General features: G+C 48.1%; 1 protein-coding gene across 2 annotated transcripts in view; it reads right to left on the bottom strand.

Moving 5' to 3' along the window:
- The window catches only part of NOX4 (NADPH oxidase 4), a 278,377-nt gene that overhangs the window by 111,044 nt on the left and 146,592 nt on the right, over positions 1 to 20,741 (bottom strand). For both annotated transcript variants that reach the window (XM_088449030.1, XM_088449031.1), the window contains one exon: positions 6,514 to 6,574. In XM_088449030.1, coding sequence (XP_088305156.1) covers positions 6,514 to 6,574 — 61 coding nt within the window. The remainder of the gene's footprint in view (positions 1 to 6,513; positions 6,575 to 20,741) is intronic.

The raw sequence follows: 20,741 nt of genomic DNA, 5'->3' as shown, positions 1-20,741 counted from the left end.
GATCGTTTATGGGGCTTGTCTCAATTTTACTTTATAAAATGTTGGGAGGTATGATCAACATATACCATATGACTGAGCTAAATATTATCTGTAGTAATCTGAATATTAAGGGAAATTTATCAAAACTAGGAGAGAGATAAAATACTAACCAGTCAGCTCCTGTCAGTTTACAGACTGTCACAGGGGTCTATTTACTAAGCAGGGTTAGGAGACAGAGTGAAAAGTGATAAGAAAGTGATAAGGTGCCAGCCAATCAGCTCCCAACTGTCATTTTTCAAACACAGCCTGTGAGATAACAGTTGGGAGCTGATTGGCTGGCACCTTATCACTTTTCACTCTGTCTCCTAACACTGCTTATTAAATAGACCCCAGTGTTTAAAAAATGTCAGTAAGGAGCTGATTGGTTGGTACTTTGTCTCCATCCACTCTCTCTCTCTTCATGCACAGGGACAGGGCTGGCGATGTCATACCAAGCATAACTGACATGCAGTGCTCTACATTACAACCTTTTTTTACCATAAAATAGTATAGGTCAATTACGTACAGTGGGCCTGATTCAGACCCAGTCGCAAGCGCTGTGCGCCCGCAACCGGGTCGATGGTGGGCCAGTGCGCACACACGGTGTGCGCGAGTCACGAAGCGAGCGCAAAAGGCGCTTGCTCAGGGACTCACTACAAAAGGGGCGGCTGTCGATGTTGATTGACAGCTCGACCCCTTTAGTAGGCGTCACCGGGGGTGGCTTCACAAACGAAGGCGTTCCCAAGCGAACGCCTGCCGCTTGTGGGCGGCCTCACTGACATCACCAGTGATGTCAGTGAGAGAGCTTCCGGCTCTTTTAGAGCCGAAGTCTCTCTGGGGCTTGAGACCCTACCACAAGGGTGGTCTAAAATAGGGCAAGTACAAATTAGGGAGTGTTCCTGTAATTGTGAACTGAGACGTGAGTAACATTATCAATAGTGGCGGCTGGGGAATATCGATTTTGGTGACGTATTCCAGCACTAGCTACCCGCTTCTGATTGGCTGACTGGGAATACACCTCTGAAGCTTATAGCTCATCAAAGGTTTATTTATGTAAATGAAAAAAAATCATACAGGACATGTTTTTTAATATTAACTAAAGAAAAAAAAAAAAACTTCCTGTGACCATTGGACATAAGCGTTTATGTACGCCTGACATACACCTGGGGGATCCAGTCAGAATTTTCAGAATGTCGACATGAATAGAAGGTTGACAAGAAAAAAGTCGACATGCTTAAAATGTCCACAGTGCATTTGTGTGTTCATTTCTGGTGTCGACATGTTAAATGTTGCCATTATGCACAGGTCAACATTTTAACCATGTCGACATTTGTGAAGGTCGACATTCAGAACCTGACGACATTGTGGTGTCGACATTCCGAATGTTGACCTTTCGTACCACACCCAAACCTGGTGCAGAGGATACAAGCAAAAAGTCAGGTGCATCTTGCGATACCTGCACCTTAGAATATGAGCGTCCATACGCTATTTTTACATGCAGCCTTTTAGCGCACATAGGAATCTATTCACTAAGCCTTGGAGAGAGATATAAAATAGACACAGATAAGTCCCAGCCAATTAGCTCTTTACTGTCATTTTTCAAATACAGCCTGTAACATGACAGTTAGGAGCTGATTGGCCGGGACTTACCTTTCTCCATTTTAGACCCCATAGTTTGATCGCATAAGCGTCCAACTCAGCATGAACCCCAAAGTGGGTTAAACTCTTAAAAGTTGAATAATTACCGTCTTACATAGCTCGATATTTCCTGCACATAAAACTCCTGACCGGTTGCGCTTCCCTGGCGATCTGCACATACTGTAGTCCGATACTCGGTGACTTAATAAGGAAATTGTCAGTCTGTGTGCAGACAGACTGGTAGCACACACCTACAGCAGCCCCGTACGGATAAATACCTGCTACTGTTTGACAGCTTCCCCGTGAGAACCTACCAGCCTGAAGTTTAATTTTCAATTATCCAAAAATTATTAAAGCAACGCAAATCCTGTGTGATCAAACAAATTGAATAAATAGGAGAGTTGGCGTCACAGGGTAACCTTTGTATGTTGCCGTGTTGGGTTTATCCTCAGCAAACTGAAAGCAAATTATAGTATTCCTGGCAACACTTTAAAGAGCACAAAACAATTCAGTGATAACAGCTGCCGGTGATCACCAACTGTAATCGGTTAATTAACACCGTTAGCATGTTAAGTATGAAGCTTTCCATCTGCTACTGTATGTGTTACAAATTGTAAAATGGAAGAAACACTGTAAGGTATAGGAAATATCAGGTAACTCCTAGGTAGATATTGATGAATAACGGGCAACCAAATACCCTCCCAAGGACATATGTGCAACCCTCCTACCTCCAAAGGGAATTCACTTCATAATAAAAAAGATAAATGACTCCTGCACCCCCACAACACTGGTTTGCATTATTCCCCACAAGCCCCTTACACCTTCAACTTGCTCCTAATTTCCCCACATGCCTTCAGACCCCCACTTGCCACAAAAGGACGGCACATGGCACCCAAACCCCCCACTTGCTCTAAATTACCTACACGTCCTCAGATCTCCACTTCGCCCGAGGTGTCACCAGGGCCGGCTCTAGGGGTGTTCGACCTGAGAGGTCGCACAGGGGAGCCACCCATAGAGGACGCACCCCTCCCCAACTTCCCGATTTCAGCAGGACATTACTGTTGTTCCACCCGTGGGCCAAAGTGGCCCATGGGTGGTTAAATCGGGAGGTTGGGGACCCCCCACTGCTGCAGCTGTGCGGCGGTGCCGGACCTCGGAGTCTGAATGGATGCTGCATGCATGCGCGCGGCATCCATTCAGTGACGGGAGAGCGCTGGGGGAAGCCCAGTTAGTGAGGCTCCCCCCAGCCTGACGTTATTTGGAGGCAGACACGCCTCCTAATAACATCACACAGGGGGCATGGCCTAAGGTAATTAGGCCACACCCCCAATTTCGGTTGCGCGCAGCTTTGACGCACGCGAAGATAGGACGCGCTGGAGGGGGCCGGCACAGGGTGCTCCGACCCCTGGAGCCGGCCCTGGGTGCCATCATATGCCACTAAGACCTCCCACATTCCCTCAGATTACCACTTGCCCCAAAATGACCACACAAGACACTAAGGACCTCATTCAGAGTCGGTCGAAGCGGCCGCACGGTCGTACGGGAAAAGGGGCCGCATATGCAAACGATTCCCTCGCAAGTTGCTTCCCTAAGTTCGGATCGGTAGCAGGCCGACCAAGGGGAGGAAGCGGTCGGAAGACAAAAAAATACGCCCCCTTCTCGTACGCATTGCACGTCATCTCCGGGCATATAAGGATTAATCGAGGCCATCGGCAACCATCGAAACTGGTCGTAGAGCTTAAGGTTGACCATACCCTCTCTTAAGCTCTACGATCATGTCAGTGTAAAAACCTCCCATATCACATGTGCCATGACGCTACTTTGTTAATTATGCACTCCCATAAACTGTATGCACTCCCATAAAACGCTGTTCGCATAATTAGGCACGCCTGCGTTCGGATCTCCACTCCCCCGTTTTCAAGCACCTTCCCCTGTTACCACCCACAAACGCCTCAATCTGTCACTCAAACTACCGACCTGACTGTGTTCAAGGAGAGAGAAATTTCTGATCGTAGCGGCTAGTTTGCGCATGCGCACTGCGAACTTTATGCATGCGCAGTATAGCGAACATCGGTGGCGTACGACCGTGCAGCCGCTTCGACCGACTCTGAATGAGGTCCTAAGACCTTTCACTTGTTGATAAACACCCCACATGCCCTCACATCAACACTTGGCCCAAAATGTCTGCACATGCAGCTTAAACCTTCCCGTTGCTCTTAAATTCCCTGAATGTCCTCAGATCCCCACTTGCCCCAAAATTTCCACAAATGCTCTCAGACTAAAGCTGGGTACATACCTATACAATCATCGGGCCGTTCATCCAATATCGAGAGAACGGCCGTTGGGTTGTATAGGTGAGTATGCGGTCCTGATGCAGGGGCGTTAAACGGCTTTTAACGCTCCTGCAACAGTTGGGATCTGGAGGTCGCATCTTATGTACTGTTTAATATTTATCGGTTCGACCTCCCGGTCCCATAGAAGCCCGTACACACTGTGCTGTGTCTGCACAGTGTGTACGGGCTCACAGGGAGTCACACTGGGGACAGACTGCACGGCTGATCGGGACAGTTTTACCCGATCAGCCTGCAATCGAAAAAGTGTGTACCCAGCTTATCAAATGACACATTACAGTAATACCCCTTTTACACCAGAGCAAAAACCTGGGTTTTTGCTGGGTCTACTCGGGTTGCAGCTCAGTGTAAAAGGGTCCCTGAAAAGTGACCCAGCAATCCCACCCAGGTAGCTACCAGAGTTGGACCCAGGATGAACCTGTGTAATGGTGCAGTGTAAATGGTGCAACCCGAGTTATCCAACCTGGGTCATGCTTAAAATGAGCTGATTGGTGGTTGTGCAGCAGTCACCTCCCACTTTTTATGACCTCACAAGTTTAGCAAGGCAGACCCAGGTTCAGTGTGAACGGGGCTGACCTGAGAATAACCTAGATCGAAGGTGCAGTGTAATACCCCTTTTCCACCTAAATTCCGGGTCTGACCCGGAGTTGGAACAAAGTTCCTATCCGGATCAGACCCGGAATTTTGCCGGCGCCGACTCGGGATATTCCCGAGTCAGCGCCGCTCACACCGCAGTCGGGTCTGCATAGACCCGGCTTTTGCGGAGTGAAAGTGGTCGCTTGGAGATGACGTCATCTCCAAGCGCCACTGAAGCCGGACCAATCGGCCGGCTAGCAGCGCACTCCAGGTCATCGTGACCCAGAGTGCGCTGTTCTCACAGCAGGGTTTCACGGGCTACGTCCGTGTTAAACCCTGCTAGTTACCTGGGTTGGATTGCTGGGTCACTCGACCCGGCGATCCAACCCTCTGCCCTTTTACACCAGGGAGCTGCCTGGGTTAACCCTTCAAAAACCCGGGTTTTAGCGCCGGTGTAAAAGGGGTATTAATGGGGTCTGACCTGGGTTGGAACCATGTTCAAAAACCCAGGTCGGACCCGGGTTTTTGGTGGAAAAGAGGTATAACTCATTAGTGGTTAGTATCTAATAAAGCTGTATTTTGAGGCTGTAGACAGGCTACTTATGAGTCCGCAGTCCGGGCAACTACCACAAGGTGATCTAGGATCTGAGGTAATCTAGCACTTCTGGGTACTTGGCTTTGACAAAATGATTGCAATTCAAATATACAGATAAAAAGCATTTATATAAAGTTAGCTAGATGCTGGATTTACTGTAGTTTGTAGCACCACGGCGACTAATATATATATATATATATATATATATATATATATATATATATACCGGCAACGTCCCAATGCATTTAACCCTTTCAGCAATCAAGGTTCCAGTTAATGTGCTCACTCAGCGGGCAAGGCCATATTTTCCCAACCCAGTCAGTATATCTTTTTTATGTGTAGACATTCATTCCATAGTACACAACCACCCCATCAACAGACACTTTTCTATTACTCTTCCTCCAGCACCATTCACACAATGAATACAACACACAAATATACCCATGTACCCATGTTAAGTCTCCAGGGACAATTAGAGGATATGAGCAGTAGTGCACGCAGGAGGGGGGGGGGGTTCTGAGTGCCCAGAAACCCCCCTGACAGACGGACGACCAGGCACCATGTTATTAAGCCCCACCCCCTCACAGCAAAATGCTGCAATTTGTGGGGGCGGGGCCAATATGACCCAATTCCATTACAATTGTGTCATTGGCCCTGCTCCCTCCCGATTGACCCGCGATTTGCGATTTGCGGCATTTTACTGCTAGGGGGAGGGGCTAATGAAATGGTGCTAGCCTGCCATGTCCTGTCACCATAAGGCCAACCTACAACACACAGCTGCTGCAAGGTAAGTGTGTGTGTAATGTACGTGTGACATAAATATATGTTTGTGTATATATGTATTATGTGTGTATAATGTATGAGGGCGACATATGTATGTGTATATCTACAGTATATGTATATATTTATGAAGCTAGTAATGTGCGGATACTTTATTAAAGGATGTACTGAATATGGATTTAAGAGTACTTTTTTTTATATTTAGAGTACATACACAGAATATACTGTGAAAATGCAATAAGCTAGAGGACAACATAGCACAAGATGACAGTTGCATTTCAACTATTGAAGTATTATGCAATTATCATTCCAAAGTGCCTCTTGTATAATGAGGAATTGTGTACTGTTTGCATTTTCTGTACCATTTAGGCTGTACTTCTGAACAAAAGAGGCAAAAATAAGTTTAATAGCAATCCGTACTGCTGTACTGAAACATTGCATGTGATTCTACATTGCAGAATGCCATTTTATTAACCCTTCTATCACCACAGTCTACAGCTGGTTGCATGCACAGTTACTGACAAGAATAGAATTCAGCATTTCTGCGTTACATACCTGTCCAGTCTCCCACTATCTTTATGTGAACGGAGAATGTCGCTTTGGTCTCTGTAGGGCACTAAAATTTGAATACAATCAAATCAACGTCAAGTAACAATGGGGGCATTTACTTTTAAAGTAAACAAAACTGAAAAATGATAAAAGGGATAAAAAAATCCCAATTATTTTAAAACGGAACTGCTAAAATAATAAATGTCTTTCAAAACAAACGATACCTTAATACTATAAAGGACACTTTATGGATTCAATTCACAGTTTAAAGTCATGGATTCAAGTAATGATTGGGGATGTAGGGTGGATCTTCCCGAGAAATATGGAAGCAAGCAGTAAACAACTTCAGAAATATTGTTTCAGATTAACCAGAATGGCTTAGAAGAGCATCTAAGAATTGTTTCAACCCCTCTGTAAAAGATTAAAATTCTTGAGCCGTTCAGTTTCCCTTTAAAACAGAGATTAATCAAAGACACGATTATTCCTGCAAACAGCAGGGAATGCAAGTTATTTACCAACACAGGTGCAATATTTACTTAACTGGTAACCATAGCAACCACACCACAATTCGCTTTGAGGAGCCTAGTTATATTAATGAAAGCAAGGATCTGATTGGTTGCTATGGGTCACTGAGCTTGTGTTAATAATTGTCATTGTTTTGTAATGCAGAGTTATACAGAATATAACTGAATAATACAAAACGCTGAGGACTTGTGAGTGACGAGAGGTTTTTTGTTTATTATTAAGGTTGGATAATTACTTTTCAGGATGAAAATATATCTGTATATTTTTCTGCGTTCCTATTCATCCTCCAGAAACATCCTACAGAGAGTGTGTCCTCTCTTTATGGGGAAGGGGGGGGGCTGGTTTATTCTTGTGGGAGTCTCTGGGATTTTGCGACGACTAAAGCAAATATGCCTCCAGTATATTAACTACATGTCAGCGCTCCAAACACAATCTGACAATAAAGTAGAAGCTGGTGCCTGTAGGTGAACCCGTGGAGGGCCCCCTCTGACCCTTAGGGCCGCCTTTAGTCAATATTTTAGAACAATTTCCAGAGACATTTGCTGCAGAGCCTAAGTATGATTGCCACCCATCCGGGATTCCTCCGGACGGTCAGGAAATCAGCAACGCCGGGTAGGTGGTGTCCGGGAATCCCACAGCTGGACGCAGCATCTGCGTGGTCATTCTCAGCGCATTACCGGCCGGCCCTTTCTTCTGGCTCCAGATCTACCTTTGTAGTGTGTCTACCGTCCCCATATCCTCCTGCTGAATTGTTTCCTTGTCCTCTTTCTACATTTCCTCACTTCCCTATGTCCTCCTGCTGCCCATCCCCACTTCCCTATGTCCTGCTACAAGTCCCCACTTATCACTTCTCCTCTGCACCATCAGGGGTCACGGTCTGTGTTATGGGTTTTAATGGAGACCCGGACACTGTGATGGCTTACTGAAGAATACCAATTTGGAGCCCTGTGGCTGCTGTGCTGGAGCCTAGCTGTGATCTGCCTGCCATACTTCAGTCAAACTTCTCCATTTCCCTCCAGCTGGAACACTATGATCTCAGCAACCAGTTCTGCAGACTATTATAGAAAATAAAATATAGAAAAACTGCGCTTCAAACAGTAGTGCTGCAATACACAGCTGAAGTGATCACTTTCACTCCTCCAATCACATGCAAAGAATATAAAATACTTGTGGGGATAAAACGCCCTCTGGGATCAGGGCCGTTTCTAGGGGCGCTCCGCCCTGACCCCTTCAACATAGGCAAAACTGCCTCTGCCGCAATTTCGCATTATCTATAAATTATAGAATAATGCATTTAATGGCCGGGAATCAGGGCGGCTGTAACACCGCTCAGACTGACCGGGAGGACCTTCCCCTGTGTAAGCTCCGCCTCCCCTGGGTAAGCAGTGCACAAATCGGAATCAACCATCTGGTGCACGAGTGCACGGTAACGACATGACGTCGGACCGTGCGCGCCAGCGTGTCAGTGAGGAGCGGAGCTCTGAAAAGGCTGGCCTCGAGTCTGCAGTGTGCCGCTGCCGACTGCCCGCCCTTCCATCCTGCGTGTGCCGGGAGCTGTCTCCTTACAGAAGGACTCTGCAGCATCATAGCTGCAGAGTCCAGCCTTGTGGCCCGGCACCCCCGCGCACTCGCATGTGCCGAATGCCAGCCCGCCGCTCGGTGTCAGGTGAGAGAGGGGTCCGGAGGTGTCTGGATAGGGAGTGGCCTGGAATTGTCTGGTGAGGGAGGGGGCCATGGGTGTCTGGTGAGGGAGGGGGCCAGGGGTGTCTGGTGAGGGAGGGGGCCAGGGGTGTCTGGTGAGGGAGGGGGCCAGGGGTGTCTGGTGAGGGAGGGGGCCAGGGGTATCTGGTGAGGGAGGGGGCCAGGGGTGTCTGGTGAGGGAGGGGTCCAGAGGTGTCTGGTGAGGGGGGGGTCCAGAGGTGTCTGGTGAAGGAGAGGTCCGGGGGTGACTAGAGTAGGAGGGGGCCGGAGATGTCTGGTGAGGGAGGGGTGCGGAGGTTTCTGGTGAGGGAGTGGTCTGGTGAGGGAGGGGGCTGGAGGTGTCTAGTGAGGGAGGGGTCCGGAGGTGTCTGGTGAAGGAGGGGTCCGGAGGTGTCTGGTGAGGGAGGGGTCCGGAGGTGTCTGGTGAGGGAGGGGTCCGGAGGTGTCTGGTGAGGGAGGGGTCCGGAGGTGTCTGGTGAGGGAGGGGTCCGGAGGTGTCTGGTGAGGGAGGGGATGGGAGGAATCAGTGGAGTGAGTGGGGAGTCAGGAAATCATGGTGAGAGGAGTCAGATATTGGAGGCTGTTTGATCTGTCAGGAAAGGAGACAGGTGGTGGAGGGGAATGAGAGGACTCGGATAAAGGAAAAGGTGGGAGGAATTAGATAATGTGTTGGGGTGTATGGAAGTCGGCTAAAGGAAGGGGATGAGCACAATCAGATAATGGCACAAAGCCTGTGAACCACCGCCTGTAGGTCACTGCGGAGTCCAGTACATGATGCAGAGTACGGAATTGTACCTCCACCGCCTACCAGTGTGTGCTTGGCCTGTGCTTTTAGTACAATTAAAGGATTTATGTTTGCACCCTCCTGATCCATACTTACCTACCTTTAATAATCTCTTCCCGGGAGAAGCCCGGGTAATGGTGGGTACAGACTACACGATATGCTCCCTGAGCGATATCGTGTAGTGTTGTCCCCGGCAGGCTGTGCTCAATGTCGTTCATGACATTGAGCACAACCGCTGAACGATATCATTAACGATCTTATAGAGCATAAAGAAAAAGACATATGTTATAGCGAAGCTGGGCAACACTGAGCAACAGAAGCATTCCCAGGGGAAAAACTTTACAACCTGGGAATTAGAAACAGCTGCCCATTATGTGCCCTACACCGGTAACGAGCACTGGGATTATTTGGCAGAATGGAGAGACAGCCCTGCTGCTGCTCTGCCCATGTTTACCTACAGTTTGAAGTCCATGGGGAAGGTGAAGATGTGATTTTGTCATCAAAGCCCCACCTGTCCTCTGTAAAATTGGTCGATTTGTAGGGTTAAAAGAAAGTGATTTGTCGCAAATCTCGTCATAAATCACCCTCACCGTTTGTGACCGGACGCCTTTCGCCTAGGCCGGCCCTGGTCACGGGTTAGCGCTTTCGGACTCCCACTCACCGTCAGTGACCGCCTGTCACTGACTCCGCCCACTGTGCCGTGGGCGTTTACTGAAGCTGCCATCACCAAGCTTCTTTCAGCGGCGCTTGGAACCACTTTTTACGTATAATCAGGCTCCTACCACCGGCAACTGAAACCGCTCTTGCTGCGTATGCGTCGACTAACTGCACACACACCTCCTGTTTGGTGTCGGCTGTTCCCACCTGATCCCTTGCAATGGACCAGGTCTGCACAGTAGTGGGCAGAGGGCTTGAGTTTCGGAGACACCTGACTCAACCCAGAACAGTAGGAGAACGGAATAGCGTTTGGCGCAATTCTGTTGGTCGCAAGGTACAGATGTAATCGAAGTAAAGGCAAAAAGGTGTTTATTGCTCAAAGTCTTAAAGAAGACTCGTCCCTTCGGATTGAAGGGGAATAATCAGCATACAAGATGTTACAGCAATTCTTCTCTACAAAGGATTTTCAAAGATGTACAATTTTTACCAGGCACGAAGCCTTATTTTATGCTACTCCAATATACATTACCACAGGGGGTAAGTCCGCCCTGGGTTCCTCTTAGCCAATCAGGCTATCTCACAAAACATAAATAAATATGTCTTACATTTCACAGAAATTAAATCAATTTCCATGATACCACCGAAAAATATTTGGTTTTCTAAGCACAAACTGAGTTAGCATCTACGGTTTCTGAAAAGGTAAATATAATGCAAATTTCTATTGCATTCGTCCTTTCACATGTCTTTGACTAAAAACAGTTTTGGCTTTCTGGGTCTTAACACCTTCTAAGTTCTTACACAAGATAGAAGCTTACTAAACACAAACAACTTGTTTTTACCAAACTGGCTGGGTATTGTACATAGAGACACACCAGAGACCTCTGCATTGCATTTCAATGAAAGTGCTAAACGAAGGTTTGGTCACTACATCAGGATAATTAACATATCACTAGGAGGTGAGAATGTCTCATAACCATTTGACTTAAATGTTACAGCCTTCTAAAACAAAACAACTTATACATTCCTTATAAGTGCATAGGCTAAACATTTAAAAAGTACTTTTCCACAACTGCGCACAGCACATTGAATGACATGTTCAAACACATTACTTATACATTCGCAGTACGTGGCGCACTGCGCCTAAAGGTCCTTTTAAAAATGGTGTCGCGGCATGAGGGTTAATCTCTTCAGTGCCGTGGCAGCCATTTTAATCATGTGTGGTCGGTCTCCGGCCACACCGTTCTATTCACAGGACAGATGGGCTGGATCTCTTGCAGCAAGGACAGGGCTGCTGCAAGTCCGCATTGTGGACTACTCTCCTGAGAGTTCGGTTCAACTAACTGAAATTAAAGTCTCTCTCGGACATTTCTGGTTGATATGTGCCGCAATGTCTCTCCAGCAACACCTTTACCTGGCACAGCAGAAAGACTTAGGGATGGCCGTCGACCATCGATGATTACCAAATATCGATGGTCAACCACCAATGGCTTTGCCATCGATGGCGGTGATCCAATGGTTCACAGCCATCGATGGCACAGAGCCAAACAATGTTTCTTTCTTCCCTCTCCATGGACCAGGACACAAAGCTTAGCTCCGCCCCCTAACACAACCCTCGAAACCCTACCCTAGCTCCCTGATTGGCCCGCTGCCCGGCCAGTATTAAAACAGGGATGACCTTTGGTGGATGAAACCATCGATGGTTCACAGATGATAGTTCCATACCATCAATGTCATCCACCAATGGTTACCATCGATGGATAACCTACCGATGACCATCCCTAGAAAGACTTTTATCCCTTATTTTTAAATGTTGAGAGGAGGAGAGCGACTATGGAGACCAAAGCTTCCTATTGGTCAATGCGGCCACACCCCTGCTAGGCTGCGTGTTTAAGCAGTATCAGCACTACGCTCTGAAACTGCCCTTGACAGCCCTGTATTCAATAAAATAAATGCATTATTTCTGATCCAGAGTCATTCTTTAGGCACATTTCTCAAAGGGCTATCTCAACACATTTTCATTATGAAATATATGTAACATTATTTAAAAAAACAAACATTAAACATGAGATAAAGTTTCGTAATCAAAAAAATTAGACTTCTGCTTTCATTAGTCCGGCTTAAACCAAATTGGAAACAAATATTGTAATATGTGTTTACAGCACACATTTGCTATTAAAATGCACATTATTTAAAAAAAAAAAAAAAAAGCCAAATAAATACAATTACATTGCAACGTCTCATTTTGCAAACTAATAAAACGTTCTTCTGCATTTGCAGTTTTCTACTTAATTCTTTTTTAATGAAGCAAAGTACTTGATATGTACACCATGTATTTCTGATGGAAGAAAATGTAGTCACATCTTAAGTGGAAGGCATGTGAAATGGCAGTTTCCTCTTATTCTAGAAGAAAACACGGCCAGCATATATATCAAGGAGCTTTTAAATCAAGGCCTCTTGCAATTAGCGTGTGTTTGATTATGCAAATTGGCTCGGAACCAAACAGCAGCTGTTTGCATTTATAGTTCAAATCTAGCATTCCTTTTTTTAGTCTCGTTTAGTACCACTTTGACGGGGAAATATAGGGTGTTGGCAAACCGGATCTGGTGACCTATTCTTTAAAAGGCATAGAAATAGAAAAGATAATGTTCTTACCATGTTCTAACAGATGTGCCCTTTCATGCTGTGGCTCAAGTTACCCCCATATATCCAGAGCCAGATTTAGACCTCATGGGGCCCTAAGCAAGTTATCAGTTTGGTGCCCCACTTCAACTGCATGCAATTTTACACACACACTGCCCCCATCTCTGCACACATTCATTGACCCCATAACCACACACACAAACACACTGCCCCCATAGCCAAACACACATTTATTGCCCCCATAACCACACACACAGCCCTCATACTGTAGATGCACGCACACACACACACTGTCCCCATATAGTAGCTGAACGCACACATTGCCTTATTAACACGGACATCCCTTACTGACAAATACCACTTTCTGACACAGACCCCTTACTGACACTGATACAGACACACTTACTGACAGGCACCGCTGAATGACACCGTTACCGCTTACTAACACAGACACCACTTACCTATACAGACACCTCTTACTGACACAGACACCACTTACCTATACAGACACCTCTTACTGACACAGCCACACTTACCTACACAGACACCTCTTACTGCTACAGACATCACTTACCTACACAGACACCTCTTACTGACACATACACACTTACCTACACAGACACCTCTTACTGACACAGACACACTTACCTACACAGACACCTCTTACTGACACAGACACCACTTACCTATACAGACACCTCTTACTGACACAGACACCACTTACCTACACAGACACCTCTTACTGACACAGAAACACTTACCTACACAGACACCTCTTACTGACACAGACACACTTACCTACACAGACACCTCTTACTGACACAGACACCACTTACCTATACAGACACCTCTTACTGACAGACACCACTTACCTATACAGACACCTCTTACTGACAGACACACTTACCTACACAGACACACTTACCTACACAGACACCTCTTACTGACACAGACACCACTTACCTACACAGACACCTCTTACTGACACAGACACCACTTACCTATAGACACCTCTTACTGACACAGACACCACTTACCTACAAAGACACCTCTTACTGACACAGACACCACTTACCTACACAGACACCTCTTACTGACAAACTGCTTACTATAAAAGACACACTTACTGACACAAAAACTTACTGAAACACATTTTTTGACACAGATACCACATACAGGGCGGGTTGCAGGAAAGGGAGAAATGCAGTCAAACCCCGAAAATGCAGGTTTGATCGCATTTCTCATATGCACCAAGCCCCGAAATACGATGCACTCCGGGGCTTGGCTGAGGTCTCTAATGTCGTCTCCTGATTGGCGTTAGAAGCCGATGGGCTTCTATTGGGAGAGTGCTGTGAGCTGGATCCAATCGGATTCCGCCCAGCACCCCCCACGGCGTGTGCGTCCTTCTGTGTATGCGCAGAAGGATGCCAGAGGGGTTCTGGGTCATAGGGCCGCTTTTACAAAGACAGTGGTCCTTTGCGCATTCCTACATGCATACCGGCATTACCAACGCCAGCATGCAAGCGAAGAGCGTCGGGATGCCGCCCACTGAAAGATTCCCCTTCCTGACACCACTTATTGGCACATTATTATACATAACTACTTCCTGACAGATACCCCTTACTGAAAGACAACACTTACTGACCAATACCCCTTACTGACACACACACTGACACCACTTACTGACACACACACTGACTGACACACACTGTCACCACTGATTAACACACACTGACTGACACAACTTACTGACACACTGTGACACCACTGACTGACACACACTGTCACCACTGACTGACATAAACTGACTGACACCACTTACTGACACACACACTGCCACCACTTACTGACACACACACTGACACCACTTACTGACACACTGACTGACTAACACTGTCACCACTGACTGACATAAACTGACTGACACCACTTACTGACACACACACTGACACCACTTACTGACACACTGTGACACCACTGACTGACACACACTGTCACCACTGACTGATATAAACTGACTGACACCACTTACTGACACACACACTGACACCACTTACTGACACACTGTGACACCACTGACTGACACACACTGTCACCACTGACTGATATAAACTGACTGACACCACTTACTGACACACACACTGTGACACCACTGACTGACACACACACTGTCACCACTGACTAACACACACTGACTGACACACACTTACAGACTTATTATTAATTTATTATACATTCACTCAGCACAAGAAGACACACAACCCCCTCCCCCTGCAGACCCTCCTCCCGGACTACAGCAGATGGGTGCTGGAAACATGTACCTGCATCTCTGGATGAAGCATTTCCAGCACTGCCACGCGGCCACGGACCGGCTAAGCTCTCCTCTCCTCATAGGAAGCAGCCTCCTCCCTCTGATTGTACAGGTGATGGGGGTAGTAGTGGGATTACAGATGGGGCTCCTGAAGCAGGTTCCCATACACAGCAGCAGTGGGGCTCTATGGAGCTAGGTAGCCACTCCCTTCCCTCCCCCTCTAAAGCATTGTAGAGTACAGTGCAGACACTGTAGAAGTGCGGGGCAGGTCCGTGTGACGTCATGCGCGCTGTGCTCCTCCAGGAAAGGAAAGGATTCCTGAATTTCCTGCCATATAGTTTTGTGGGGCCCGGCTACAGGCACCTCGGGACCTGCTGGGCCCTAGGCGGCCGCTTATGTTGCCTTGTGGCAAATCCGCCTCTGCATGTGTCCCCTCTTGTCGCCAGGTCCAATGTAACTAAGCTGCGCCGATCATCTTGTTTTGCTCAACATGTGCATCTTCTTCACATACATAAAACTGGAATGACAAAACTGCATTGCTAGCGCACACTCGGCCTCAGTCAGTTCTAGTGGATGTAACTACCATGGGTGCAAGGGGCGCGGCTGCTATTGTGCCCGAGCTGCCTCTGTGGCCTGCCGCTCCCCCTGCACCCAGTCACGCACACAAGGAGGGCCAATCTAGTCAGGGCCGTCAAGGGGTGCTCGGGTGTTAGCGATGTTGTTTGGTGTCGGCCTGCCAGCTGATCACAGCTGATGCACTGGCAGGCAGTCATGGAGAGACAGCGCCGCCGGTCGTGAGGCAATCAGAGCTTGCAGACCGGCAGCCAATCAGTAGTGCCGGCTCCTCATTGGCTGCTGGTCCGTGAGCTCCAATTGGCTCGCGAATGGTGCCAGATTCAAATTGCACCAGCACTGTCTGTCCATGTCTGGTACTGCCTGCTGGTGCGCCAGCTGTAGTTAGCTGGCAGCCCAGCCCCAAATCCACACCTGTTGGTTGCTGATGGCACACAGGGAGAGGCTGCTGGAGGGACATGGGGGAGCTGAGTTGCTGGGTGGGGGACATAATGTGCAAGGGGTACTACTACTGTGTGGCATAATCTGTAAAGGGTATAATGTGTAAGGGGCATTACTGTGTTCTAGTTACACCCCTGCATGCAAACACAGAGGCTCTGGATATAATGTGAACTTGCATGAGTCATTAAGTTTGCTCAGACTGAGGTTAAAATTGTACTTTTGTTGCAATCTCACAGGTTTTTGGCAAATTGCCAATTTCCACTGGAGCCAGCCCCCGACCCTGTGTAATTTAAGAGTGTACCAATTTTTAGAGATTGTGTGACAGTGTTTGGCCCTGAGGAAGTTCAAACCTAGGCAAAAACCTAATCCTGGTCAAACTACACCACCCTGCCAAATTTGGTGGAGCTAGGTCCAAAACTGTGGGCGTGCATAAAGGACAAAAAGACAGAAAGACACACTTTCTCGCTTATTAACACGAGGAATAGCGTGTTACAGCATGCAGAGATGCTGAATGCTGGCGTCTCAGGATTGTTCATTCAGATGCTGGCTACTACACCAGGGAAGGCTGATACTAGCATTTGCATATTAATGCTGCAGCGACAGACGCACCAGCGGGCGCAGCAGTGTCCACCTCTGAATCAGGCCCTTTGTCTTCTGTTTCATGTCAATGTATCATTTTTGTTTGTATAACAATCCTCTCATTGTACAGCTCTGCGGTTTATGTTGGTGCTTTAAAAAGTATAATACTAGTACTCAGAGGCTGGCTGGCAACTTTCAGGCTAGGGGGCAAATACAAACAAGTGGCCTCGGCTTTTAAAGAAAAAACTGTAATAAAAAAAATGTGTATGTGTGTAAATATGTAATAAATAAAATGTTGTAGTAAACTACCCCCATAAAATCTGCAGTCCACCTCTCTAATTCAAAGCAAGCTCCAGTTCTGAAACCATCCTTGTTCTCCCTCCTCCTTGTTAAATACAAAAGAAAAATTAGACCTCAGACTGTGGGGTGACCCAATCAAGTTACTCACCTTACCTGCTGACTTCTCTGACCCTCTTTGTTTGTCCATGCAGACTCCTGCACTCTGATTGGTGGATACTCCAGCCATCCACCAATCAGTGTGTGGAGACATCCCATCACTGTGACTGGCGGATGGTCAGAGCCTTCCATCAGCAGCTTAGCCGGGAGGAAACTACATGTACTGTACAGTACATGACTGCTGCGGCTGGGACACCAGCAGGCTGAGGATGTGTAACACAAACGGAGAGGCCGGAGAGCATCGTCTGCCTGTCTCCCAGCCGCCAGGCATGTATGCAGCACCGTGTGGCTTCAAGCAGTTGTCGGCCCGGAGAGCAGATGGCACACTGCCCCCCAGCACAATCTATCCGTGCTAGTAGTAAAATTAATAGGCAGACACCAACATGTGTATGGATCCTCACAGTGCAGTATTGTAGAGAAAAGCAGTCAAAAAGCATTATTCTCCTATAGAACTACTACCTGAGGAGTAGTCTGATGGCTTTCCATCCCATAGGTTCCTGTCCTTCTCATGTTTGTTACAGTCTCTGCAATTTTCTGAATACAGGAGGGCTTGGAAGAATGCAAACCCCAATAGGATCCAAACCCAAAGGAGGATATAGGCCCCCAGCCAAAATCCCAATAAGACCAGAGACATCAGGAGGAGCTCAGTCACCAAGGGGAGCCAAGCCTACAGCCAAGGTCACATTAGTACCAGAGGCACCAGGAGGAGTCCAGTCAACAAGTAGTCCCCAGGATGACTGGGCACCCACTCCAGTAGGAGCACAACCCAATGGGACCATATACACAAAAATAAACACCCAGGATAACCAGAGACACCAAGAATATTGCACAGCCACTAGGAGAACCATAGACCCTAGGAGGAGTGCAGCCTTAGGAGTACCATAGACTCTATGGAGGAGCGCAGCCTCTAGGAGAACCAGAGACTCCAGGAGGAGTGTAGTCACTAGGTGGATCAGAGACACCAGGAAGAATGTAGCCACAAGGAAAACCAAATACTCAAGGAATAGTGCAGCCACTAGAAGAACCACAGACCCCAGGAAGAGTACAGTCACTAGGAGAATCAGAGACCCCTGGAGGAGCACAGGCACTAGGTGAACTAGAGACCCCAGGAGGAGCACAGCCTCTAGGAGGACCAGAGACACCAGGAGGAATGCAGCCTCTAAGAGAAACAGAGACACCAGGAGGAGCACATCCACTAGGTAAACCAAAGACTTCAGGAGGAGCGCAGCCACTAGGAGAACTAGAGACACCAGGAGGAGTACAGCTACTAGGAGGATCAGAGACAGCAGGAGGAGCACAGCCACTAGAAAAATCAGATACTGTACACCAGGAAGAGAGCAGCCACTAAGAGGATCAGAGACCTCAGAAAGAGCACAGCACTAGGAGAACCACAGACCCCTGGATTGAGTACAGCCACTAGAAGGATGAGAGATATCAGAAAAAGCACTGCCACTAGGAGAACCGGAGAACCAGAGACCACAGCCACCAGGAGGATCAGAGACCTCAGAAAGAGCACAGCCACTAGGAGAACCAGAGACCCCAGGAGGAGCACAGCCACTAGGAAGATGAAATCTCAGAAAGAGCACCGCCACGAGAACCAGAGACCCCAGGAGGAGTACAGCCACTAGGAGAACCAGAGACCCCAGAAGGAGCGCAGTCACTAAGAGGATTAGAGACCTCAGAGGGCACAGCACTAGGAGAACCAGAGGCACCAAGAAGTGCACTGTCACCAGGTCCCATTCAAACATTTGTCAACAAAAATAAGTGGTTCTGGGCTGTTGTCCACATATATTGCATAACTGCAGCGATTTAGAATTATATTTAGCATGCAGATAAAGTGCAAATTCAGATAACATACAGAAAGCAGAACAAAAAAACTAAATAAATAAGTGATACTGAGCAGTAGTCCAAACATACAGCATAACAAAGGATAGAGGAGTAGCACTGTACACAGGACATAGTGGCACATAACACCTGCAATGTGTTTGATGTATTTCTGACAATATACAAGATTAACTGTTGTACTCAAAGTAGAGGCATCTGAGATCAGTTTCCATGGTTAAAAACAGGGGTGTAGCTAGATCTACGGGGGCCTCATAGCAAAATTTCCATGGGCCCCCTACTCAGTGCGTGGTGGGCACTCACCTCTTGAGTCCCATAGGTGGCTTTTTATTTCTTTGTAGTGTACTCTGGGCCTGATTCAGATCCGCTCGCGAGTGCTGAGTGCTCGCAAGCGGGTCGATTTTGCCCAAGTGCGCATGCGCACGACGGAGGCGGCTCCGTCGTGCGCATGCGCGAGACCCGAATAACGACGGCCAAGCCGTCGTTATGGGTCTTGCACCAAAGGGGGCGTGCTGTCGATGGTGATTGACAGTACGCCCCCTTTGGTGGGCGTGCCGGGGGCGTGGTTGTCCAGACTGAGGCGTTCCCATGGGAACGTCTACCGTCAGTGGGAGTGCTTTTGGCTCTGATAGAGCCAAAAGCACTCCAAGGCTTGCGGCAGCCAGACCCTACCGCCAGGGTCTCGTCGCAAGCCCGATGGTCGCGATGGTCTTGACCATTGCGACCATCATTTTGGCCGCTCGCTATAGCTGTGGGTGATCACCCACAGCTATGTGAGCGGCCAGGAGGCCGCTCCAAACAGTAAGAGGGACGGCCCTGATTCAGAGTGAGCGCTCTGTCAGGCTCTGAATCAGGGAGGAGGCGTGGCCGTAGTCCGGAGCTGTCAAACAGACTCAGCACGGCCATCCCCCTCCCAGCACCAGTGAGATGGAGCCAGGCAAGGCAGATGTGCCGCCCAGCACACTAAGAAATGAAAATCCGCCCACAGGACTCAGGAGGTGAGCAGGGGGAGGGTTGGGCCTCGCAGTAACCACGCCCCCTACACATACTATATATACGCCCTTTGTCGGAATAAAATAATTGCAAATATCCGCCTGTATTCCGACTCAGACACTGCACCGCCCGCCTTGCTATCAGTGCCGACTGCCGACGTGCACCAGCCCCATTCTTAGCGCAAGACACAAGTCTGAAATCAGGGCAAACGGGCAGCTCTGAATAGCGCGCAATTCTGTCTACATGCCCACTGCACTCTTAATCTATGTGCAAATGCCCAGTTGCCGACAAGTTATACCCAATTAGCTGCAAGCGAGGACGTGGCTGAGATGCGTACATCTAAGTTGCGAGTATGCGCTCAATGTTGCTTATACGGAATTGGTATGATTTACCCATACATGCCTACTCTCCCGGGAATCGCGGGAGGCTCCCAATTTTTCGGGTAAGCCCCCGCGATCCCGGAAGAGTAGGCATATCTCCCGCATCCCGCCCACTTCCTAGTGATTTTACCTGAAATTATCGGGTCAGTCGGGAAGGGGCGGGGCTAAATTAGGCAAATCGCGTCATTTAGCCCCGCCCCCTCCTCACGGACCCGCGAATCACGGGGTTTTCTGTAAAGGGGGCGGGGCCTAATGCAGTCTATCATCTGGCCCCGCCCCCCGAAGAGGAGAGCAGCAGGTCCCCTCCAGCTGCTCCCGGAAAGCTGCCCAGCAATGTAGGTAAGTATGGATT

The sequence above is a fragment of the Taudactylus pleione genome, unplaced genomic scaffold (genome assembly GCF_031769625.1).
Source record: "Taudactylus pleione unplaced genomic scaffold, aTauple2 ptg000478l, whole genome shotgun sequence".
Lineage (NCBI taxonomy): Eukaryota > Metazoa > Chordata > Amphibia > Anura > Myobatrachidae > Taudactylus > Taudactylus pleione.
Note: the sequence above shows the minus strand (reverse complement) of the source record. Positions and strands in the feature narration are given on the sequence as shown.